Source organism: Lepidochelys kempii, chromosome 9 (genome assembly GCF_965140285.1).
Source record: "Lepidochelys kempii isolate rLepKem1 chromosome 9, rLepKem1.hap1, whole genome shotgun sequence".
In the NCBI taxonomy this organism is placed as follows: domain Eukaryota; kingdom Metazoa; phylum Chordata; order Testudines; family Cheloniidae; genus Lepidochelys; species Lepidochelys kempii.
Genome location: NC_136388.1, coordinates 56,583,200 through 56,609,491, shown reverse-complemented (window position 1 = coordinate 56,609,491; position 26,292 = coordinate 56,583,200). Strand labels below are relative to the sequence as shown.

Sequence of the window (26,292 nt, the reverse complement as noted above, 5' to 3'; positions counted from 1 at the left end):
AGTTGCAAGAGCTAGAATGGTCCCCTCGCAATGCTGTTGCTGGCCAGACAGCAATAAGGCACAGCTGACCCTGACATGCTTCCTGTGCTAGTCCAGGATTCTGCCAGCTCTGGGGAATCAGTAATGGGCTCTTTGTGGCAGCTTTAAAGGCATTACGTGCTGCTCTGGCAACACATGGACCTCAGCAGCTCCAAGGATCTGGCTCCAAATGTTCAGTGTGTGAAGCAATGTTGCTAACCAGGTTATGATCATTTTAGGGGATCTGAGGTCCCAATTTGTATCCAGTTTAAGCAGGCATCTCCGGAGTCAGATAACTGGCACTAATGTGTCTCACCATTTACTCTTCTTACCATGTTTGCAAACTGAACTGAAGCACTGTTTCAGAGCACAGCAGAAAATAAACAGCTCTCCCCTGGCTCTATTGCTGTATTGTTTTCTTTCCAATGTCACTCCTCTGCCTGCAGCTCAGGGCCTTCTTCCTACTGTGCACTGGGGCCTGCAATGAGATGCTCGCCCTCTTTGTCACCTGTCACCTTTCCTACCTACTGAAACTGGAAGTTTGCCCTGCGCTGGCTCTGGCTTAGTGCTGTGTCTGCACTGGCCCCTTGTTACCAGACTCAGGTACCTAGTCCATATTAGAACAGAGTCATGGCCTGCAGGGCTGGCACTGTGCTCCACACCCAAACCACTGAAAGCTGCATGGTGGCAATGGGGAGAGAACCAGGCTATGCCCACTTCAAAGGCACAGGCCTCTGCCACATTAGCTGAAGGTGAATCTGCCAGTCTGAAACAGCACAGTGGAGCAGTTCTGATTCCATCCACTAAAGGGCAGTGGTCTTTCTTTCATTCCTGCACCACCATCAACCCACACGGAGTTCATGCATTGCAAAATATGATATAATCTGTAGTTTGTGTAACACATCTTTAATCCTACCTGGAGGAATCACAGGACTTTCACAGGCTGAGCACCCTGCAGCCCCTGATTCAGTACGGTCTAGATGGTGGCAATATTGCCCTTTCTCAGACAGAATATATTAAAGGATGTTTACTCACCACCTGGCTAAGACTTGAGATACTTAGGACGGAAGAATCCCATGCACCGCTACAGACTAGGGACCGACTGGCTAGGCAGCAGTTCTGCAGAAAAGGACCTGGGGATTTCAGTGGACGAGAAGCTGGATATGAGTCAGCAGTGTGCTCTTGTTGCCAAGAAGGCCAACGGCATATTGGGCTGCATTAGTAGGAGCATTGCCAGCAGATAGAGGGAAGTGATTATTCCCCTGTATTTGGCACTGGTGAGGCCACATCTGGAGTATTGTGTTCAGTTTTGGGCCCCCCACTACAGAAAGGATGTGAACAAATTGGAGAGAGTCCAGCGGAGGGCAACGAAAATGATCAGGGGTCTGGCGCACATGACTTACGAGGAGAGGCTGAGGGAACTGGGATGTTTAGTCTGCAGAAGAGAAGAGTGAGTGATAGCTGCTTTCAACTACCTGAAAGGGGGTTCCAAAGAGGATGGGTCTTGGCTGTTCTCATGGTGGCAGATGACAGAACAAGAAGTAATGGTCTCAAGTTGTAGTGGGGGAGGTCTAGGTTGGATATTAGGAAAAACTATTTCACTAGGAGGATTGGTGAAGTGCTGGAATGGGTCACCTAGGGATGTGGTGGAATTTCCATCCTTAGAGGCTTTTAAGGCCTGGCTTGACACAGCCCTGGCTGGGATGATTTAGTTGGTGTTGGTTCTGCTTTGAGCAGGGGGTTGGACTAGATGACCTGTCTCTTCCAACCCTAATCTTCTATGAGTCTATAAAAAAGGGACCGCTGCTTGGGCATGACAGTCCTGGGCCTGTTTTAAAAAATGCCACATCACTTGAGACAGCTGAACTAGCACCAGCAACTCCTGTAGAGTTCCCCACCCCCGGAGCAAGCAGCAGTGTAGTGTGCTCATTGTGCACTCTGTGCTCTTGCTTTCCTGTCCCTGTGGATAAGGTGAGTGTGCTCCCTCATCCCCACACAGATACTGATGGTGCCCCACTCAGCCAGAAATCAAACCTCCTACCTGGTCACTGCTAGGAGAGATGGAGAGCTTGCCAGAGTCATTGTACTGCCCTGTCCATTGTGTGATGGGTTTTCCCTGCTTTCGGGGTGCCACCTGATATACTGGAGTCCCACTAAGCCTGCCCGTTCCACCAGCCTGGGCTCTCTCACCCTATCTTGCTGATCCAGCCCTCAAGCCTCCTCTAGCACACCCTCTACCTCCTCTAGGTAAGGACATGCACAGCTGCAGAGAGACACAGACACTGAGATCAGCTCTGCGTGGGAAGAATCAGGTTGGGGACTGCCTAAGTGCACACCCTCTCTGGAGCGTAAACCCAAAATTGTATTGTCTTGCACTGCACAGAGATCTGTACAGCATATGCTAATGAAAATCGCCCCCCCAACCCAATGTGGAGGAAAATATGTAGAGTTTTTTGCCCCCCACCCCCCCACCCCCATGAATTGCACAAACTGGGTTTCAGAAAACAAAACAAGTTTATTAACTACAAAGGATAGATTTTAAGTGATTATAAGGGATAGCAAACAGATCAAAGTAGATTACTGAGCAAATAAAGGAAACACGCAAACTAAGCTTAATACACTAAGGAAACTGGCTACAAGCAATAATTTCTCATCCCAAATGCTATTTTAAGCAGGTTACAGGGATTCTTGCAGACAAACTTCTTTTGTTTGCATCTTAGAACTCCAGATATTCCTTTCACAGGCCAGACACCTTGTAGCCTGGTTCCAGTTCTTCCCCAGTTCAGTCTTAGGGCATGGCTACACTTGCAGATGTAGAGTGCCAGGAGTTAAACCAGCCCTCGGAGACAGAAGCAGGGAAAGTGCTGCCGTGTGTTTACACTGTCAGCTGCAAGCGCAGTGGCGTGGCCACATTAGCAGCTCTTGCAATGCCACAGAGAGCAGTGTATTGTGGTAGCTATCCCAGCATTCAAGTGGCTGCAGTGTGCTTTTCAAATGGGGGGGGGTGGAGTGTGACAGGGAGTGTCTTGTATGTATGTGGGGGGAGAGACAGTGTGTTTTGCGGGGCAGAGAGTGTGCCAGCATACTTTCTTGTAAGTTCAGACATCAGCCTCCCCTCCCCTCCCCCCACACACACATGCCTGCCTTGGCAGCAGCAGCATTCCACAGTAATGGTTTGCTTTGTCCCGGAGCAGATAAGCATGCTGGCTGTCAGAAACGGAGCTTTGAAAGGGGATATCCCCATGCCTGCAGCCAAGTTCAAAACAATGACAACAGTGACCACCTGACTTCAAGGGATTATGGGACGTTTCTGGAGGCCAATCACAGTGCAGTAATGCAACACATCGTCCACACTGACACCCGGGCATTTCAGCCAGGGCTTCTCATGGAGGTGGATTACCAGGGATGCTCCAGCTGCACAGTCCAGGCGCTCTAAGTGCCTTGCCAGTGTGGACACCTCAGGAGTTAGGGTGCCCGGGGCTGATTTAATGTGCTCTAACTTGCAAGTGTACCCAAGGCCTTAGGTGTTTTTAGCAGTCATCTTGGGCGGGGATTCAGTGAAGAACCGATGCTGATTAACTCACTTCCCAGCCTTAAATAGGATTTATATATGGTGGGAATTCTTTGTTTCCCAGTTTGATCCCCACCCCCTACTAGTGGAAAAATACCAGCAGTTTAAGATGGTGTCCAGTACCAAGTGACATGATCACATGACCCTGCAGTGTCAAAGCAGCATCCCAGAAAGCTTCTCAGGGTGGTGGGATCTTCAAAGACCTATTGTTTTCCCTAATGGTTTATTGACTAACCAGCCAGACTGATTGCATTTTGTCTGGTGGGTGTTCCACAGATGCGAACACTTTTGCAACTGATCGTCAATATTCCTAACTTCAGATACAGAAATGATACATGCATGCAAATAGGATAATCACATTCAGTAAATCATAACCTTTCTAATAATATCACACATGACTCATCTTGCATAAAACATACCTTATTTATGTCATATTCATATCATAACAATATCTCTATGAAAAATATAGGGCATAGTGTCACACATGGATTAGGGTGTGTTCCAAAACCCCTGCTTGGAAAGGCTGCTGCAGGCCCCCCATCCCTGCCCCAGCAGTCACAGGTGAGTTATCACAGCCCTGCAGCTGCCAGTGATTGTACCTTTTTTTGATGCATTTAATAGAAATATTTCAAGTCTCATATGAATGCCCTGCATTCCATCCCCTCCCCGCGAAGCTTGTCTGCTTTACAGCCTGCAAACAACAGAGCCAAGTGTCCAGGCCATATGTGGGACATACTCACAGCTCATTTTACATGCGCTGCAAACCCTTTGGACCCCAGAGGAGGTAACCGAGGCAAAGGTATTTTGCTCCTCTTCACCCTGTCCCACTGACAGCTGGCAAGCAGCCTGCCATAGCATACAGGAAACCATCTCCCTATGCTCAGCTGTCCCTCCCTGGGCTGACCAGGCTTGTGTATGGTGGGAAGACACTGCCAGCGTTTGGTTGGGTTAGTTTCACTTGGTTACTGACTGCTGGGCCTCAAGGGGGAGTCCCATAGACAGGCAAGAGGCCACACGTTGACTTTCCATCCACACTGCTTTGCTTTCAGGGATGGCTGGAGGTTTCATTCCCATGACTTCATCTGCAAGGTTCTTCCCTCTGACGGGGAGCGAGAACGAACAGCTTGGCTACATCAGTCTGCTGGGAGCTGTGGGCCAAGACAGTGACATGAGAGCTCAAGAATGAGGATTAGATTTCACTGGAGCGTGAAGGAGAGGAAGGGGAAGACTCCAGCTTTCTTTACTCCCCTCCCCCGGTGCCCTTTACATTTCCATGCATCCGTCCCATCTGAGCCTCTTCAAAGGTGCCCAACAACACAGCCCCTAATGTTTAAACTAACTGGTTGATTTATGAGGAAGGGAGACTTAAAAATTGAGTGTTGGTCTCTATCTATGCAGGGTCTGCTTTCAGAATGACCTTTGACCACTATGATACTGCAGAAGGCCACTCCAGTGGTCAGACTGGACTATTCTCATACACCAAGCATGGGTAATAATACTGTCTCAGCACTGTGCTGCAATCAGAACAGGCAAGTACTCTGCAGCCCTTCCACACCGGGCTATGGCATAGCTCAGAGATATCATTACATGTGGATTTGCTGGAGGACTAAACCAATTAGATCTGGCCCTCTGGCAGCCCCTATGACATCATTAATATTGCTCACTGTTTAGGAAAATAACTTGGTCCACATGGCAACAAGCCCAAGTCACCTCCATTAGCCTGCTGAACTGGACTCTAGCAACAGCGTCATCCTGTTGGAAGATTTTAATGATGTCACAGGTGCTATTACCAGACCGTGTCAGCTGGCTCATTCCACCTTGTTGCTCCAGGATGACCAAGTGCCTGACCCTAATGAAGAGGGGTTTGTAGGTCTAGAGATGGCTCCGCTGGTACCCTATGGCACATGGAATTACTCTGCTTGCCAAGCCCACACTGTTTATTGAGCCACCGCTGTAAGGAGCTCTCACTAACATTCAGAATGTAGGAAACGTAGCTAGCCCTAGGCTAATGGTCTCTTGGGAACACCCTACTCTTAGTGTGCCAGGACCATGTCATGGAGAGTCACACTTGCAAGCTATATCTTAGCAGAGTGTAAATTCACACACTGAAGCTATGCCTAAAATAGTGGGAGCCATGTGCAGTGCTTAATACAGCTGCTAAGTGTGAGTGAGAGCTACCCATGGATGCCCCAGGATTCCACAGGCACTGAGTGCAGGGAGAAAGAGATGTGCACTCTGGATGGCCATAGTCTGGGTGTGCAGCCCAAGTTGTCCTAGAATGCAGAGGCTGAGGACAATAACTTCTGAGGTAGCCGAGAGTGAGAGAAACAGACCACTGATGTCAAGGAAAAGATTCCCATCAACATCCATGGGATTTGGCTCAGTCCCTTATGGTGCAGCAAGCCAAGAGGATTGAGAAGAGCATAGGACATAAGCAAGGGTGTGGGGAGGACAAAGAACTTGAACTTGGTGTGATAAGAGCCAAGGGGGCAGGGAAGGGAGTCAGAGTAACTGGGGGAAAGATGAGCGTAGCTGCAGTATTTTTGACAGTGTGGAGAGAGAAGTGGGTGGCTGGAAAAGAGGTTACAGTAATCATGGCAGGAGATGGCCAAAGGATGGCCAAGGCTTATAGCAGCAGGGGGAGTGAGGACAGGGCATACTTTGAGCTGACACAGAGCACAGCTGAACAAAGACATTGGTGGGTTTTGATTGCTATGCATTGTTGTCTATTTATCACTGGTCATTATTTATTCCAACATGTTTGGGCTCCAGGTTGTTCATGCACTATTTGACAAGGCACTGTTTGTGTAGTATGATGAGTTACTGTCACAGGATGGCTGGCCCCATTAAATGAAGCAGGTCCAGCGCCTCTGTGCCAGGATAGGTGCCCCAGTTTGGTGAATTAAGAAGGTGGGGTGGCACCTTCTTAATTTCTATAAAGGATCAGGGACAAACAAAGGGACAAGGTCCTTTAAGGAAGCTGTTGGTTTCTGGAGGCAAGGCTGAAGAGCAGCAGAGGGGATTGCCCGTTGAGCTCCCTGAGCCAGGGTAGTAGGGCTGAAGGCAGGAGGAGCAAGGAGGGACTTACCTGGTGATGTGTCCATGCTGGAGAGCTAGGAAAGGATACTGGAACAGGGGGATTGATGGCAGCTCCCCTGCTGAAGAGGCACTCCCAGTCGAGAGGCTGGGGAGTGCAGGTTTCTATGGGAAGAGTGGGCTGGCAGCAGGACAGGAGAAGGCCAGAGATGTGCCTGTGTGTGGTGGCAGATGCCAGAGTGTGGTATATGCTACATTAGTAGCCTAGATCTTGTGAGATTTTAAGGACCACATGCACTGGGGGTGAACCTGGGGGTGAGCCTGATTGGGGCCTTTCATTGTGGATTGTTTATTTTTGTAACAATCTGGCCTCAAGGAGGTATTATTAAGGGAAAAGAGAGCCTGTTGTGCCGGCCTTAGGGCCCAAGAGGGGATGTGGGATTTAATCCTGGTGTTAGTCCCCAGGCCACAAGGGGGTGCTCAAGGATAAGGGGGGACTCATGCACAGTCAAATCAGTCACATGCAGTGGTGGATTAGCCACTGGGACAACGGGGCCCATGCCCAGGGGCCCTGGCCAATTGGGGGGCCTTAGAAAAATGGGCACCCCCCTGCACTCCAACCTGCTCTGTCTACCTGGCGCTCCTGCCGGGGAGCAGGGTCGGGGCGTGGGAGCTTGTGCTGCTCCGCCTGCCTGGTGCTCCTGCCAGGGAGTGGGGGAACCTCCTGCGCCCCAACCCAATTTCCCTGGTAGGAACACTGGAGAGGAGGGTGGGAGAGACTGCAGGTGGAAGGGGTGGGGAGGGGCCCCCACTTGCTGTGGCCCAGGGTCTCACAAAGTGGTAATCTGCCTCCGGTCACATGATATGGTTTCTGCTCCCTGATTGGAACAACAAAAAGCTTTGGGGTTCCCCAATATGACTCAGGAGAAATCCTGGTTCTATTGACTTCAGTGGGGCTGGGATCCCACTTTCTATCTCTTTGGAGCCTTTAGAGGCTCCACTCTCTTGCTTCAAGCTAAGCATGTGTTTAAGTGCTTTGCTGATTGGAGCCAGGTGCTCAGCACTTGGCAAGACTGACAGCCAAATGTGCTCACGTGTGGGATGAGCTCCCTGCTCCACAGCCACTGGCAAGCTCTGGCACCAGTATTTTTGGTGTATATTTGATAAAATCCTTCTCTTCCCTGTGTGCTCCTGGGGGACCTGAGCCAGTTTTAACCCAAAGCCCATGTGGGTAAAGGAGACTACTGCTTCAGGGTTGGCACTAGACACTTCCATGCCCTAGGCAGGACTGACCCCACATTAGGGCCAGAGCAAAGTTGTCATGGTAGCTCCAAGCCCTGGCCACTGTTGCTGCCCGGTCAGGAGAGGGGACTCCCTTAAAGGGTAAAGCCCTAGTGTGTCCCAGCTGCTGCAGGAAACTGAGCAGGTTAGAACTCCTCCTATGAGTTCAGCACCCACCAATGTGGCATATCCCTAGGTGCTCATGGTAACTGGAGGCCAGACCTCCCTTTGCTAATGAGTGGAGCAGCCTACACGCATCCTATCCATAGCCAGCGAGGCACTGGCAGCTGGGTGCTCAGGATGGCCCATGGAAGGGCCTGGGGAGCTCAAGGGGGAAATGATGCAGCGCCTCCAGTTAGTAAGTGGTGAAGTCAGCTGTCCTGAGCAGGAATACCCTATGGTACCGCTGAAGCTTTGCTGAAGAATCACTTGCACAAAGCATGCAGAGCCCTGGATGCGGATAGTTCTTCGCTGGGCAAACAGGGACCATTGCCCCTCAGGATGAGCTGGTAGCTCCAGCCACTGCAGCCATAGCCAGACACACAGTGAGGGTCACTCAGATCACTGTGGGCTGAAAGGAGTCTAGAGGGTGCTGGCTGGGGATTTGCTTCAATCCCCTCGCTTGTGGCCCGCTCCACGAAAACTGCCTTGTACTTAGTGTGACTGGAGCCTCTGTGCACCTGTCCCTGGGTTCCCAGCTGCCAGTCTCTAGCTCATGGAGCCAGAGGCTGGAAATGGTTGCACCTAACACTTGGAGCCAGGAGGGGGCTCTCTGGCTCCCTGGAGTGCATGCGTGAAGCAGTGCCTATGAGGCGGGGAATTCAAGCTCATTAAAAAGAGTGGATGTAAGCAAGAATATCAGACTGAGACAGCCAAGGTCTGCTGCGCCAGGAGCAGTGCCCACAGAAACCCAGGGAGAGAGAGGGCAGTGCACCAGGCATGGGTGTCTCTCATGAGCCACAGATCCCAGCCAGGGCCAGGCTGGAGTGAGTGCCACCAGCAGAGAAACTGGGCATTCTCCTGGCCCCTCCAGCTGTGAAGGAAAGGAGCACACGAGAGCTGCTGGGCAGAGACCGTATTTACAGCTCCAAAGGCAGCCCAAGAAAGGAGGCAAGCAAGGGGGATAGCCCTCTCCCAGCTGAACTCAGCCCCAGCTGGTGGCTTTTTAAGCCCATGCCCAGACTCTTGGTCCAAGCTCTCACGTGCAGATTGGAGCAGGGAGTACTCTGAAGTACAGGGACATTTCTCTAAGGGATTCTTGAGCCTACACAATGTGTTTTCCCCTCACAAAGTAGGACGCATTGCCCTCTTCTGGGGTCAGGTGGCTCAGCTGTCGAGTACCAGCTGGCTGTTCTGCAAGGGCAACCCATCTCCTGAGCTGGTGCTGATGGGAGGACAGGCCTGACATTGGTGGAGTATCATCTCTTCTCCCAAACTCGCCATTCCTGACGGGACACAGTCTGATTTCTTCTTGCTCTTACGGGCAATGTCTGGCTCTGGGTGGCCATAGAAACTCTGGCTCCCTGAAAGAAAGGACCACCTCTTTGGTGCCCTGTGTTGAAGAATGGCTGGATACCTCCCTGCCAGCCGCTGGCTCCTATTACTGTGTGTGGGATTCCTGGCAGTGGCCTCATGCGTTGGCTCAGTGGGGTCGGAGAAACTTGGAAGCAGAAGAAGCCGGGAGAAGAAATCCCAGTGGAATGAGTATCCCACAAGGCAGGGAAAAAGCAGCATGCCTCTGCCAGCCTCTAACGACCCGGTAAGCACTTACTCTACCAGCACCTAGTTTAAGGGAATTGAGCAAAGATCTAAACTCAGAGCAACCAAAGCAGGAAAGTGGGTGATGCGCAGACAATCTAATTTCTGAGCTGAGTGAATGTGATTGCAAGTAAAATCTACTCAGGGAATTTGAGTTGTGTGATTACTTTTTTTTTTTTACACACACACACACACACAGAGTGGGTAGGGATGGTTTTATGATCACTTTTTCACCTTTGGGTGACCACACTTGTTTATTGTCAATGAACAACTGACTTTTGCCACGAGAAAGCATCGAGAATCTAGCACAAACCAAGCGCTCTGAAAGCAAGTCTGCTGGCTCATAAAATGTTAGCAAATGACCCAAATTTTTCCAGATTTGTCATAAATATTTTGCACAGCAAACATTTTCTCAGCTCTGTTGAAAACATACAACCACAGAGTTTGTCTTGCAGCTTATAGGTTACAGCTGATCAACTGTGTCACATAAAAGAACTGCAGTGGGATTGACCTGTGATCCACCAGATCAGGAGTCTGTCTCCAAGTACAGATACGCCAGAGGCAGGGGCAAGAATCCTCATAATTATGGAGAGACAGTTTCTTCCTTTCCCCAAGCAGTTAGTGACAGCTTATATCCTGAAACATTAGGTTTCAGAGACTTTCTAAAATTTTGTATGTTATCTAATGTCACCATTGATGTTGTTCTGATTAACTGTACAACCGTCTAATCATTTGTTCAATTCAGCTAAGCTCTTGGCCTCACTAATACCTTGTGGCAATGAGTTCCATAGATCAATTGTGCATTATACAAAAAAAATCCTTTGATTGCTTTTTAAATTGGCAGTCTTTCACTTGCAATGACTGTCCCTTTATTCTTATGTTACAAGAAGGTAATCGTGAGTTCCTGGTTGACAAATATCTGTGCTACTTTAAAAACAAATCCAGTGGGCCAAATGCAGGGGTGATGTGCAAAGGTGACTGTGTAAGTAGGTTTGTAGGAGGTTAAGATAATATAATTTAACCTGAGGGGCCAGGAGAAGGTGTAAATTATCCCAACTTAGACTCTAATCCACTACCACCACATTTGCCTCAATAATTTGCCAACCCACATTCCTACATGAGTGCAGACAAGCTCTGAAGGATAAAACTGAATTGCTCTAAGAGGAGCCCTAAACTCCAGCCCTCACATATTCAATCTGTCCTATTGGAGCAGCTGATGGACCAGAAGGCTCAGTCCTTATCCACCCAGAAATCTCTTTCCACTTATCTGCTCAAGCAGTTATTAAAGGTGCTATTGGCAGGGTTAAAGTCTCTCCTGGGCGAGAGGGCAAGAGCAGCGCTGCTCAGGAGAATGAATTTCCCACCCTCATTCCTCCGCTCTCAGATCAGGGGAAAGACGGAAGCTGTGTCCAGTAGTTTATGAATGGGTGGAAAACACATGGCTAGAGATGCCAGCTGTTACTATTTGACCGGGGTATTCTTTTATATCCCATCCGACCCCCAGGGGCCTTCTTTGGCCTCATTACAACAATGCCCACTGCACTGCGCTAGGGAGATACGTAAATGCCTTAAGTTGGGTGAGCTGCATAGCTGGGGGAGCCCAGCTAAGGCAGCTTTGCGAATCAGTCAGCACAGAAACACATTAGCTGCTTAAAAAATGTGTGGACCCTGGGGGCTCTGCCAGCAGGTCCTGCTCAGAGAGTCCAAAGTGCTGCACCAGCAATCTGAAAAGTGCCCCAGCTCACTGTGTATGCAAAAAGCTGTGAGGCTAGCCATACCGATGACTTGGGATCTTCAGGCTATTCCAAATTAGCAGCAGCAGTGCACAGAGCATTTGTTTAAAACACAAGGAACACAACACACTGGAGTCAGTGCAGTGGAGTTTATAGTGCTGCTCCAGGAGTGCACATTAAAAATTCAGATTCCATGATCATTCAGGCCTGTTCTTACCCAAAATTAACTTGCAACAAATCTCAGTGCTGGCCTGTTGGGTATGTAGGCTTGGAAGGATTAGAATTTTATTGGTAAATGTCAATAAATGTTGATTTTTGCCATACACACACAAACCAACAAAAAAGTATTTCCATTGATGATCACTGAAATTTACGGATAGGCAAAGTAAGAAATATGCTACTTGAGAAATTATTCGAGTTTTGATTTAAGGATATTCACATTGTATTGTTTGCCATGGGACGTTGACAATTTGTGTTTTAAGAGTTATAAAGCTTTAACATTTGGAATCGCAATGTCTGCTGGCAATAGCAGACACCCCTGCCATAATTTTATGCAAATGTGGACATTTAATGGTTAAAATGGTTAAAAATAAACATTGATATTATAAACTGAGTTCTGGCCCACCTAATTATACACTTGGGCAATCAGCCTGTGTTACACCTTTTTTCTCGAGCTCTTCTGCTTCTCATTCAATTTGTAAGCATCTAGAGGGTTATAAGAAATAGCCAGCATGGATTTGTCAAGAACAAATCATGCCAAATCAACCTAATTTCCATCTTTGACAGGGTTAGTGGATAGAGGGGACGCTGTAGACATGCTATGTCTTGATTTGTAGTAAGGCTTTTAACACAGTGCCACATGACATGAGCAAACTACAGAAATGCAGTCTAGATTAAATTACCATAAAATGGGTGCACAACTGGTTGAAAGATCACAATCAAAGAGTAGTTATCAATGGTTCACCATCACACTGGGAGGGCGTATCTAGTGGGGTGCTGCAGGGCTCTGTCTTGAGTCTGGTACTAATCAATATTTTAATGGATGACTTGGATAATGAAGTGGAGAGTGTGCTTATAAAATGTATGGGGGACATTAAGATGACACTTTGGAGGACAGGATTAGAATTGAACATGACCTTGACAAATTGGAGAATTGGTCTGAAATCAACAAGATGAAATTCATTAAAGACAAGTGCACAGTACCACACTTAGGAAGAAAAAAAATCAAATGCACAACTACAAAATGGGTAATAACTGGCTAGGTGGTAGTACTGCAAAAAGGGTTATAGTGGATCACAAATTGAATATGAGTTGACTTGTTGGGAAAAATGCTAAAATCAGTCTGGGATTATATAAGCATGAGGGTCATGTAAGACATTGGAGGTAATTGTCTCATTCTACATGGCACTGGTGAGGTTTCAGATGGAGTAGAGTCCAGTTCTGGGCACTACACTTTAGGAAAAATTAGGACAAACTGGACAAGTTTAGGCAACCTGACCCATGAGGAAAAGTTTTAAAAAACTGGGCATGTTTAGTCATGAGAAAAGAAGACTGAGGGCAGATTTGATAACAATCTTCAAATACGTTAAAGACTGTTACAAAGAGGACAGGGATCAGTTGTTCTCCATCTCCACTGAAGGTTGGACAAGCAGTAATGAACTTAATTTGCAACAAGGGGTTTTAGGTGAGGTATTAGAAAAAGCTTTCCAACTGTAAGGGTAACTAAGCTCTGGAACAGGCTTCTAAGGGAGGATGTGGAATCCCCATCGTTGCACATTTTTAAGAACAGGTTGGACAAACAACTGTCAGGATGGTCTAGGTATATGTGGTTCTGCCTCAGCGTTGCGGGCTGGACTTGATGACCTCTTGATGTCCCTTCCAGCCCGACATTTGTATTATTATGTTGATCTGTAGATGGTGATATTTTGAAGATGACTTTTGTTCACTTGGAATAGACCGTAGACCATTATTATTTACAATACATATTAAAAAGCACCTCAGCTAGGCTATAGGTGCCTCTGCCACCAATGGAAAGTACATTTGGCTCTGGTTGAATTGATTGCCAAGTGCATGACATAAAACTGCACAAAACTTATTTGTCAGGCCCATGGTTTTCCCATGAGGATGGGAGTTTTTAGGCAGTTATTTCATAGATTTCAAAGCCCAAAGGGACTAATTTATTATGATCTCCTGTATATCACAGGCCATTAAACCTCCCCTAGATACCCATGTATTGAACCCAATGACTTTAGTTAGACTAAAGTGGTTCAGTCCTCAGGAGACTAACCTGCTGTGTGCAGAGAACAGGAGAGCCCCAGCTGCCACCAGTGCCATAGGCCTCCACAGTTGCAGGGAATTGATTAGGTGAGATATGCCTTTTAAGTAACTGGACATGTCATTCCTTGGCTGGCAGTTTTCTAGCCATGCTGTATTGTCAACCCCTTTAGGGAGCAACCTTCCCTCTAAGACCACTGACATTGGCCAGCAGCTAACAGTGCCTTCTCCACTTGGGCTTCCATTGGTCCCCTCCTTTGGGTATATGGAGGAATTCTACACTACTAGCGGAAGTGACTGGCCTCCTTGGGATGGCTATCTGGAAGTCCAGCCTGCATCTCCCACTGGTGTACAATTCCCTTGCTAATGAGCAGGTGGAGAGACATGGTAAGTACAGCAAATGGAAGATATCTAGCTGCTCCTGCACTGTCCCAGCACCTTCCCACATCACCCTCGTGTGGTAGAGATGGGGGAGTTGGGGCAAAAGAAAAGTTCAATGGCTGGCCCAAGGGCACACAAGAAGTGCCTGGTAGTGCTGAGATGGCACCTAGTTCTTTGGATGTTTATTCTGTGGATTTTTGTACTCTCTGCTTGAAGCCTAATAAACTCCAACATGCCTGGGGAAATAACACACATGCAATGTGAGAAGGGACTTGGAAGTGACAATGTTCACTGTTAGATGGCAAGTTAGATGGCACCAAAGTAGCCCATGCAGTTGTGTATGGAGCTGTCTCTGGTCCAGCTCCTCAGCTGGTATAAACTGAACTAATACTGACTGGAGACTCATGCTCTTGCTGTCCAGCCCTGTGAAGGGCAGCAGCATGCTGGGTGACCAGAGCACAGGACTGGGACTCAGGAGATCTTGGATCTAATCCACACAATGCTGGTGGCTTACTGTGTGATCCTGGACAAGTCACACAGCTTCCCTGTGCCTCACTATTCCCATCTGATGGAAATGAAACCTCAGGCATGTTCTCTTCCCTTCAGCCATACAGCCCTCCAGACTCTGTGGACCAAGTGTGAGTCGCTCATCCAACCATCCCTCCTAGCCACAATATGTATTCTGTGTCACTGGTGGAGCCAAGGCTTCCCCATGACACACATCACACCTGGGCGGACCACAGGAGGTGGACCATAGCAGCTGGTCTGCTGGAGCCTGTTCCTCTGGCATCTGCCAACACCGCTTGGTAATCTTCCAGAGGGGCTCCTGCTGAGGGCCTGCTGTCCTCTCTCCCTTCCCCCAGCACTCATTGATTTCAGAGGCAGCTAGGCTAAATATCTGGGAAGAGCAGGCCTTAGACCACTGCCTCTGCCACAATCACAGCTGCTGTTGCAACAGCCAGGGAGAGACACAAAGCATGAAAAAATGGGTGTTTACCACTACAAAAGGTTTTCTCTCCCCCCACCCCACTCTCCTGCTGGTAATAGCTTATCTAAAGTGATCACTCTCCTTACAATGTGTATGATAATCAAGTTGGGCCATTTTCAGCACAAATCCAGGTGTTCCCCCCCCCCCCAACCCACTCTCCTGTTGCCGGCACCCAGTGCCGAGAGGCTGAACAACAGCTTGAGTGGTTCGTTACCCAGTGTGCTACACCCAATAATCAAAACGGGGTGGAGAAGCAGAAAAGTTTATTTGAAGCTTCAAGTAGGTACAGGGAGATTTGAATCTCAAATCCTGTACACAGAGCAGGAAGTCACACAGGCTTTTATACATCCTTTTTCCCAGCATACTTATCCAATAGCAAGCTGCCCCAAGTATCCATATAGCTAGCCAATCCAGTTCCCAGCTAGTTCCCTGGTTCTCTGTATCATTTGTTAAACTATACATAAAGCTGCTTTACTCAGCATTGTTCTTCCATATCTGCCCTGTTCGGCCTTGCTTAGTTTCAGGCAGTCTGACTCTGTAGCATATTGTTGCAGATCCTCAGCATAACTGCTGTGTGTGCCTCCAGGCGGGGGGAGGGTTCGTAATACCAGTAATATAAGCAATACAGGAAAGAGAAGTTTCAATAATAGGCTAAATAAACCACCAAGCCAAGACGACAAACCCCAGCCTGAAAACAAGGTTTGCAACCAATCGTTCTCTGGGGCAGTATAGGCAACCTGTGCTCCGGCTCAGGCATGGGCCTCAGCCTGTACCACCTTTTCATAGATCTCATAACTGCTATCATTTACATATACACAACATCGGGGCCCGACGAGGGCACAAACCCCTCCTTGGGATGCCAAGAGATAGTCCAAAGCCAGCCTGTTTTGGAGGGAAAACGTCCTGAGCTGCTGTACCTCTTTATTTAATGTTTTTACTGCTGACCCTAAATCACTAACCGAGTCCTCTAACTCTAAGGCCACCTTCTCAAGTACCATCTGCAGCCTTATAGTATAGCGGCCTATGCATGCCATGGCTGGGCCTGAAACCAGTGGCGCTATTCTCAGTACAGAGCACCCTACAAGCTTCTCGGTTGTGAGGGGATTCTTCATATTGCCCTCCAATGCTGTAGTCAGTCACCGCAGAGTCTTTTCTCGTGACTCAACGGAGGTGTCTCGGGCATTTCTAATCTTTCCTTTGGGCAGTGTGGCAGTTATGGACAGATGAGGAACTCCATGAGCTATATAACAGCTACCTGTCCAGTTGGCTGGCAGCACCTTGTAAGCCTTTCGGCCACATACAAAATAGTGACCCTGTAAGGCCCAGTAAGACTGTTTCTTAAGGGGATTCCTGGGATATTTAAGGCTGCTTTGGCTGCTTTTTTAAACAATTTATATGCCCCTAAGGGGGCATCTTATTTTTTTGATTGGGTACAAGTGGGGGCGTTTCTAATTGTGCCGTTCAAATTACACTCGCCATAGGGACCACTACAAACCCACCATTGGCTTGCTACATTGGAGATATTAACTGGACGGCAAGTTATATTTCCAAACCTTTCTTTTGTGGTAAGAGTATTTGTAAGAGTTTCCCTAAAAGGGGAGGAACCATTACACCCACACTGCTGGCCTCCCCTGTTGGTCTTTATCCAATATCCATCAGCCCACTGTGTAATAACACAGGAGCTTTTTCCCACAGGACGCCCATAGTGATCAGATTGGTTTCGGGTAAAACATAACACTCCCTCAGTGAGTACTGCAACTGAATACTCCTGGTCCTGATAGGTGGCCTGCTGTAAAGAGGTCTTATTCCAGAACGGCGAGTCCGTTCTTTCCTGCTCTTTGGTGGCTAATTCTGCTAGCATGTCAAGGGGCATTCCCGTTTTGGGGGACAGTGGAGTTGGAGCACATACCCAACAATCAGTCTGGTTTGTTAAATTAGCAACATGGTGCGCAAGCGAAACAAAGGAGTTATGCTCCCGATATGCACAGTTTGGAAATACCAATACGGAGAATAACAATGTTACCCAATTAATTATCACCAGAGTCTTCCCAACCCAGGGTCTCCAGTACCTGGGTGGGTCCATTTTAGTATTAAGGTGCCCGCTATTTGTGTCTTTTAAACAGTAGCTTTAGCCCGAGATCGTCACTAGATGAGGAGTCAGCAGGTTGGACGGTCCACTGTTCCGCTGACGAGGGGGCGGGTACTGCCTTCAGACAAGAGTGATGGATCCAGTTCTTGTGTCCCTCGATCTTTGCCGCTGTATGGGAGATCAGCAGGACGGTATAGGGTCCTTTCCACTTTTCCTGGAGGGGCTCGTCTTTCCAGGTGCGAACAAGCACAGAGTCACCGGGCTGTAAGGAGTGGACGGGAGTGTCCAAGGGGAGAGGCTGGGAATCCTTGGTATACCTGTGAAGAGACAAGAGAATAGCAGACAGGGAACACATATACTGTGACAAAAAACCATTACCCAGCTCCCATTCCCTTGACAGAACCGGGGTGCCATTCATTCATTTATGCCCTTCCAAACATAATTTCAAAGGGACTGAGCCCTAATCTACCCTTTGGGAGAACACGGATACGGAGTAGGATGAGGGGCAAAGCATCAGGCCATCGCAGTGAGGCTTCTTGGCACACTTTTGAGAGATGCCGTTTAAGGGTCTGATTGGTACGCTCCACTACCCCACTGGCTTGCGGTCTCCAGGGCGTATGGAGTTTCCAGGGGATCTGTAAGGCATGTGAGATGCTTTGAATGATTTTTGATGTGAAGTGTGTCCCATTGTCAAATTCCATCCATAGGGGGAGTCCAAAGCGAGGAATGATCTCCTTAACAAACTTGAAGGCCACTGTTCTGGCAGTGCAATTACGGCATGGGAAGGCTTCTGGCCATCCGCTGAACCGATCCACTATAACAAGGAGATATTTGAACCCTTGGGTCCGGGGAAACTCAGTAAAGTCTATTTGCCACACTTGTCCAGGGCCCGGAGTGGGTTCTAGGGCAGCTGGTGGCACAGGATGTCCCGGTCGGGGGTTATTCTTTTGGCAGACTAAGCAGTCCGCTTGTACCTGGGCAGACAGGGGTTGGAGTCCGGAAGTGATAAAGTATTTTCCCATTAGTTGGATAAGTGCTTCCCTGCCAGCATGAGTGGTTTGATGTAGTTTCTGCAGCACTGGCCGGATTAGGCCCTTTGGTAAGAGGACCTTCCCTTCTGGGGAATGGAGCCATCTCTCCTTTTCCCGGAGACCGAGTTTGTCAGTTAGCTGTCTCCTCCCCAGAGTACTGAGGGGTGGAAGCTCCCCTACTGATGGGATAAGGGCATGCATATGGGCGTTCTCAGTCTGAGGGGATGGCAGGGTGGCAGCATGCTTAGCCTCTCTATCTGCCCGGGCATTACCTCTGGCCACATCTTGATCCTCCCTTTGATGGGCTTTACAGTGTACCACCGCCTCTTCCGAGGGAAGTTGTACAGCTTCTAGGAGCAGGAGGATTTGGGGCCCGTACTTAACTGGGAAGCCTTGGGCTGTCAGCATTCCCCTTTGCTTCCATAGGTCAGCATGAGCATGCAGCACACCAAAAGCATATTTTGAATCAGTAAAAATGTTGACCCGCTTTCCTTTTGACAGTTCAAGTGCACGGGTCAGGGCTATTAGTTGGGCAAGCTGGGCAGAGGTCCCAGCAGGCAAACCTTCAGCTTCCACAGTGTCATGCAGGGTCACAACAGCATAACCCTTCCTCCTTTGCCCATCTATTACAGTACTGCTACCATCAGTGTACCACTCATAATCTGCAATTGGGAGGGGTACATCCTTTAAATCCGGACGGCTGGAGTACTGGACATCTATGATCTCTAAACAGTCATGTTTCTGTTCCTCTGTTTCTGGCAAGAGAGTGGCTGGGTTAAGGGAGGGGCAAGGTTGTAGGGTGACTTCAGAGTTCTCTAACAGCTTAGCCTGGTACCGGAGCAATCCGAGCCTGGGTGAGCCAAAGCCCTCCCTTTGCATCCAATAAGGCTCGGACCATATGGGGAGTATAGATTTGCATAACCCCTCCCAATGTTAGCTTCTCAGCTTCCTCAAGCACTAGGGCAGTAGCTGCGACGGCCGGTAAACATGCCGGCCAAGCCTTTGCAACCTGATCCAATCCATGCTCCTAACAGCTGTGTGAGCACTCCTAGGGCCAATCCCCTTCGTTCATGTACATACAACTGAAGCGGCTTAGAGAGATCCGGCAGGCCCAGAGCCGGGGCTTCCATCAATTTTCTTTTCAGGATTTTAAATGCCCTGTCAGCCTCTGGGGTCCAATAGAAGGGGTCATGATCTGCTCCTTTTACACAGTCGTACAGGGGTTTAGCCCACAGTCCAAACTCTGGGATCCATATCCTCCAAAAGCCTGCCATACCCAGAAATGCCCTGACCCGCTTACGGTTACTTGGGGTAGGAACTTGGCATATAGCTTCCTTTCTTTCGCTTGAAAGCTGATGCTCCCCTTGCTGTATGTGAAATTCGAGGTACCATACCACTGGGAGGGCAATTTGAGCCTTACTCCGTGCTACCCGATATCCCCAGAGTCCAATAAAATTCAGGAGGCTCACGGTGGCTTTAAGGCAGGGTGTTTGGCCCACAGTGGCAATTAACAAATCATCTACATACTGCAGAAGGAGGGCCTCCTCATTATCCCACTCCTCTAGGTCCCTGGCCAGAGCCTGGCCAAAGAGCGTGGGGGAGTTTTTAAACCCCTGGGCCAACACTGTCCAGCAAAGTTGCTTTTTAACCCTTTTTCGGTCCTCCCACTCGAAGGAGAAGATCTCCTGTGACGGGGTGGCAACTGGGATGGTAAAGAAAGCATCTTTCAGATCAAGGACTGAAAAATGGGTATACTGTCCCCCTATAGAAGCCAATAAGGTATACGGGTTAGGGACAAGAGGGTGCAGAGCCTTAACCCGTTCATTGACTGCCCTTAGGTCCTGTACCAGCCGATACGGGCCATCAGGCTTCTGTAAGGATAGAATGGGAGTGTTCCAGGCTGACTGACATTCCCGGAGAATACCATACATTTAGGAATCGATCTATAGTTTCCTGTAAACCTTCTCTGGCTTCCCTCTTGATTGGATACTGTTTTATTTGCACTGGGCCTTTCCCTGGTATGAGCTGAATAGTAATGGGGGTCTGGTGGGTGGCCTTTCCTGGAATCCCTGATGCCCACACGAGGGGGTACACCTGGTCTTCCCACGGGCTCCATTCTGGGGCTTGCATGGCTGAGGGCTCAACTGCAAGGGTCATGATCCATGCATTCTCAGGGGGTAAGGTAAGGGTTATTTCATCCTCAGTAAAATGCAGGGTGGCACCGAGGCGACAAAGTAGATCCTGTCCCAGCAGAGGTGTTGGACACTCAGGGAGGTATACCAGCTTGTGGGATATAGTCCTATTTCCCAAAGTGCATTCCGCTGGGGCATACACTGGGCACTTGGTGTCCCTGCCTGTGGCTCCCACCACAGTAAGGGAATCTGCTACTGGCAACTGGAGAGGCTGATTTACGGCAGTTCGGGCCGCTCCAGAGTCCACTAAAAAATCTATTTCTGAGCTTCCCACCCACATCTTTACTTGGGGTTCCGGGGGTAGGGTGGTCCGTCTCCCCTGACACCCCTATTCCTGCTCCGCCATCACCATCATAGGGGCACCCCCCTTTTCTTTTCTCTTTGGGCACTCATTTTTCCAGTGTCCCTCCTGTTGACACAGGGCACACTGGTTGCGACCCAGTCGTCTCTCCTGAGGGCCCGGACGGTCGCGTCCACGGCCCCTTCCACCCCGGCCACCTCTCTTAGTGCTGGCCTGTACCGCTGTTACCATCAATCTCACTTGCTTTCTCTCCTTCTCTGTCTCTCTCAGACTATAAGCTCGGTTTGCAGTCTCTAAGATTTGTGTCATGGTCATGCCCATTAAATCCTCCTTTTTTTGTAACTTTCTCTTAATATCAGGGGCTGCTCTGCTTGTAAAAATTCCCTTAATAATTGACTCAGTTGCCTGATCATCGGGGTCTGCATTAGTATTCTGTTGAATGGTGTCCCGAATATGCTGTAGAAAGGCCCCTGGGCTTTCTTTTAAATCCTGCATTACTTCATATGGCTTTGCCCAATTATTATGTCGGACAGCCGAGTGACAGAGTCCATGCAAAAGCAACTCCATATAGGAGGTAAGGCGGGTCATATCCCCATGATCATTTGGATCCCACCTGGGGTCTGCTAGGGGGACTTGTGCATCTGGGTCAGGGACATTAATACGATCCCGGTCATACCGTCTCTGCGCCTCCTCCCTTGCCTTGGACACAACCTGTTGTCTTTCAACCTCAGACAATAGGGTTCGCAGGAGGATGTTACAATCATCCTAGTGCGGCTTGTGACTACTGAGGCACCCCTCAAAGACTGATATAAACCTGCTTGGGTTGGTGGAAAACTCTTCTGCCTGTGCTTTGAAAGCAGCCAAATCCACAGGATTAAAGGGCACATGAGTATAAACCTGCATAGTCGTGGCCAGACGCCTGTCCGATCCAGACCGGGTGACTTTAGTTTCGGTGATTAAGGGGTATAGGCCAACCATTGGGGACTTACAAGGTGTGGGTGTAGGGGCTGAAGGGGACACCGGCTCTGCCATTACAGTGGGGGTGGGGGTCTGAGGACTAACATTAGCTGCTACCGAACCAGTCGGAGTCAGATTACAGTGCTGTAAAATATCTGGTCGAGTACATAAAGTCAGAAACAAATGCGCATACATATGTTCATTCCATTTCCTTGTTCTCTGACAGAACAGGAGTAACTGAAGGATCGTGTTGTAATTAATTGACCCTCCTGGTGGCCGCCACTCCTGGTCCTCTAGTTGATATTGAGGCCAGTTAACTGTACAGAATCGTTTTAATTGGCTCTTAGTCATCGGATCCGCACCAAATACCTTCCAGTTTGCTAGAATGCACTCTAGGGGCGTACACCGTGCCCTAACCCCTGAGCTCTGTCCCTGTTCCATACTTACAGGGTAACTCTGGGCGTCCCCAGGTTCCAACAGAGCATACAATCCGGATTTCAAAAGGTTCCTACCTTATCCAAGGGACCAGTTCTTCACCGTCGTCTACCACAACTGCTTCTCCACTATATGAGTGCGCTGCACCGTTGTGCCCTCTGGGCTCGATCAAATTGCATCTCCTCCGAGGCCCCCGATGAACTCACCGGTGTGCGCTGGGCATCGGTTCTCGCCGCAATCCTCGACCTCCAGGAGGGGTCCGGGCAAGGCTAAATTGCAGCCTCTGGCCCACCCAGGGACGCCAAAAGCTGTTGCCAGCACCCAGTGCCGAGAGGCTGAACAACAGCTTGAGTGGTTCGTTACCCGGTGTGCTACACGCAATAATCACAACGGGGTGGAGAAGCAGAAAAGTTTATTTGAAGCTTCAAGTAAGTACAGGGAGATTTGAATCTCAAATCCTGTACACAGAGCAGGAAGTCACACAGGCTTTTATACATCCTTTTTCCCAGCATACTTATCCAATAGCAAGCTGCCTCAAGTATCCATATAGCTAGCCAATCCAGTTCCTAGCTAGTTCCCTGGTTCTCTGTATCATTTGTTAAACTATACATAAAGCTGCTTTATTCAGCATTGTTCTTCCATATCTGCCCTGTTTGGCCTTGCTTAGTTTCAGGCAGTCTGACTCTGCAGCATATTGTTGCAGATCCTCAGCATAACTGCTGTGTGTGCCTCCAGGCGGGGGGGCCAAGGACACTTGGGCCTAGTACGCAGAGCTGCTGCGAGTGCCTCCAGGCGGGAGGGGGGGCCAAGGACACCTGGGCCTAGTGTGAGGGGGCTTCATCAACACTTGTGGTCTTCCATCCCCTCGAGTTACCTAGTGGCCATGCCCCAGTGTCCCCAACACTCCTGTTGGTAGTAGCTTATCTAAAGTGATCACTCTCCTTACAATGTGTATGATAATCGAGGTGGACCATTTACAGCACAAATCCAGGGTTTAACAAGAACGTCTGAGGAGGGGGGGAGGTAGGAAAAAACAAGGGGAAATAGGTTACCTTGCATAATGACTTAGCCACTCCCAGTCTCTATTCAAGCCTAAGTTAATTGTATCCAATTTGCAAATGCATTCCAATTCAACAGTCTCTCGCTGGAGTCTGGTTTTGAAGTTTTTTTGTTGTAATATCGCAACTTTCATGTCTGTTTCATGTTCACCTGCACATCCACCAATGTGATATATGCCATCATGTGCCAGCAATGCCCCTCTGCCATGTACATTGGTCAAACTGGACAGTCTCTACGTAAAAGAATAAATGGACACAAATCAGATGTCAAGAATTATAACATTCATAAACCAGTCGGAGAACACTTCAATCTCTCTGGTCATGCGATTACAGACATGAAAGTTGTGATATTACAACAAAAAAACTTCAAAACCAGACTCCAGCGAGAGACTGTTGAATTGGAATTCATTTGCAAATTGGATACAATTAACGTAGTGTTACACTAGGGGCTTTATAAACTTCATGGGCCAGACACTGAGCTGGTGTGGGTTGACACTGACTTCAGTAGAGCTGTGCCACTTTACACCAGGGGAGGTTCTGGCCTTATTTGCCACATGGGTCATGGCTAGGGTGACCAGATAGCAAGTGTGAAAAATTGGGACAGGGAGTGGGGGTAATAGGAGCCTACATAAGACAAAGACCCAAATATTGGGACATCTGGTCACCTTAGTTATGGCTACAGTGCAGTCAGAGGCGTGACTGCAGCATGTGCAGATAAACCTGAGCTAGCCTGGATCTAGTCAACGCCAGTAACACAGAAGCTGCAGTAGCACAGGCAGCAGCATGGGCTAGCCACATAAGGACATACCAGAGTCCCGTGCTTAGACAACATCACTGCTATTGTTATTCACACTGGCTAGGGTATGGCTACATGGCTTGCAGTCACACCTCTGACTACAGCGCAGATAGACCCATACAAGAATTACCTTACCTTCCACTAAAATGCAGCTACCGCTAGGTGAAACAGGTACAGCAACAGTCTAGGGCAACAGCTGACAAACTGAAATTGCGGGAAAGACTTAGCACTTCACCAAGACGCTGATTTGTGCTCTTGTGAAGTTTTAAGTGGACCTGTGTTAGCTGTAACTCACCAAACCGCTCCACTAATGCACCATACCTCCCCCCCCGTAATGCACCAGAACACCAGCACCACCGGCTCATATGCCCACAACCCACCCCCACGCTGGGCTAATATTCATGGCTGCAAGAAGCACTGTGGGCTGTATAATGACCTCTATTTACACCCCCTCCAAAACATGTGCCCCAGAAACATTGCAGCTGCTGGTGCTGGGGTACTGGGTTAGTCCCACCCAGAGGGAAGAGTGCCCTCTACAGAGTTTCTTTGAGTCCAGAGTTTTTCAGCGGTACCCCAGGTAGCCCAGTTCCCCATATCCTGCATGCTGTGAGCAGGGCACAGCTCCCTGACCAGCAGATAAGGCAGTCACAGTGGTCAGAAACTCATTAACACTCCAGCAAAGCACAGGCTGGTTTCCGGCTGGTGAGTTCCTGCCCCTGCTGTGTAATGGGAGTAGCGTTGAAGAATGGCACCCACCTGTGCCTGAATGCCACTCAGCAGCCCACAGAGCTGGTTACTGTCACTTTCTGTGTTCTTATTCTTTGATCTTCTGACAGGAACCCCTTCCTGAGCGGTCTCGCAGCATCGACCCCCGGGATGCCTGGATGCTCTTTATGAAACAATCAAACAAAGGGGTGAACAGCAAGAAACAGGGCAAAGGCAAATCAAAAAAATTCAAGGTATGTATTCACATCCCCGGTGTGTCTGCACAACCCACCCCAGGAAGCCCTGGCTCAGACTCACTGCACCCCATCTCACACAGAGATCCCAGGGCTGCTGCATCCACCCCACAAGACATCCCTGGCACAGGCCCACTGCGCCCCACCCGCCATAGAGCTCCTCAGCTTGGGCCCATTGCGCTCCTCCCCTCACAGAACTACTCAGCCTGGGCCCACTGCGCCCCTCCCCTCACAGAGATGCTCAGCCTGGGCCCATTGCGCTTCTCCCCTCACAGAGCTCCTCAGGCTGGGCCCACTGTGCCCCTTCCCTCACAGAACTACTCAGCCTGGGCCCACTGCGCCCCCTCCCCGCACAGAGATGCTCAGCTTGGGCCCACTGTGCCCCTACCCTCACAGAACTACTCAGCCTGGGCCCACTGCGCCTCTCCCCTCACAGAGATGCTCAGCTTGGGCCCACTGTGCCCCTCCCCTCACAGAACTACTCAGCCTGGGCCCATTGTGCTTCTCCCCCCACAGAGCTCCTCAGGCTGGGCACACTGTGCCCCTCCCCTCACAGAACTACTCAGCCTGGTCCCACTGTGCCCCTCCCCTCACAGAACTATTCAGCCTGGGCCCACTGCGCCCCCTCCCCACACAGAGATGCTCAGCTTGGGCCCACTGTGTCCCTCCCCTCACAGAACTACTCAGCCTGGGCCCACTGCGTCCCACCCCTCACAGAGATCCTCAGCCTGGGCCCACTGTGCCCCTCCCCTCACAGAACTACTCAGCCTGGGCCCACTGCGTCCCTCCCTTCACAGAGATGCTCAGCTTGGGCACACTGCACCCCACCCCCACATCGAGAGCCCTGGCCTGAGCCTACTGTGCCCCCACTCCAGAGAGCCTAGTCTGGGCCCATGGCATCCCTGGTGTAACAGCCCTACTCCTGAGCCCAGAACAGACCCAGAGGGTGGGGCTGAAAACAGTGACCAACCCAGCAGAGACGGCTAATCCTGCTGAGATTCCAGCACAGAGTTCAGAAGAGGCAGGTGCCCTTTCGGACAGTGGGAAGGGGAAGGGTGCCAGGATGTGGGTGACTAGAGGCTGGCACTGTGGGATGGAGCCATTCTTACTGGATCTACACTGGCTAGCTGTGCCCTAATTTAAAGACACATTGAACTGACCAGCTCTGTGCTCTGTCTGGGGTTCCAGTTTGGCCTGCCAGGCCCACCAGGTCCCCCAGGCCCTCAGGGGCCTCCCGGATCCCTGGTGACACCAGAAGAATTGCTGAAGGACTTCCGGCTGCTGTTGAAAGGTACAGTATGAAAGCCAGTGCTGAGTGCATCTCCACAGGCACTTCAGCTGGCCTGGGGAGGTTGGTGCCCCAGGCTCGGTGCCAGGTATACAATGGTGCCAGTGGCTCCATGGAACTGGGCCCACGCTCAGAAGGGGCCCTGG

The 26,292-nt window shown here is 49.6% G+C and overlaps 1 protein-coding gene across 1 annotated transcript in view; it reads left to right on the top strand.

The window, feature by feature from the left end:
- The first annotated feature begins 8,726 nt into the window (after positions 1–8,726).
- ERFE (erythroferrone) overlaps positions 8,727–26,292 on the top strand; it is a 30,652-nt gene continuing 13,086 nt past the window's right edge. The window contains exons 1-3 of the mRNA XM_073360515.1: positions 8,727–9,665; positions 24,736–24,858; positions 26,047–26,149. Of these exons, the coding sequence (XP_073216616.1) occupies positions 9,471–9,665; positions 24,736–24,858; positions 26,047–26,149 (421 nt within the window). The 5' untranslated portion in view covers positions 8,727–9,470. The remainder of the gene's footprint in view (positions 9,666–24,735; positions 24,859–26,046; positions 26,150–26,292) is intronic.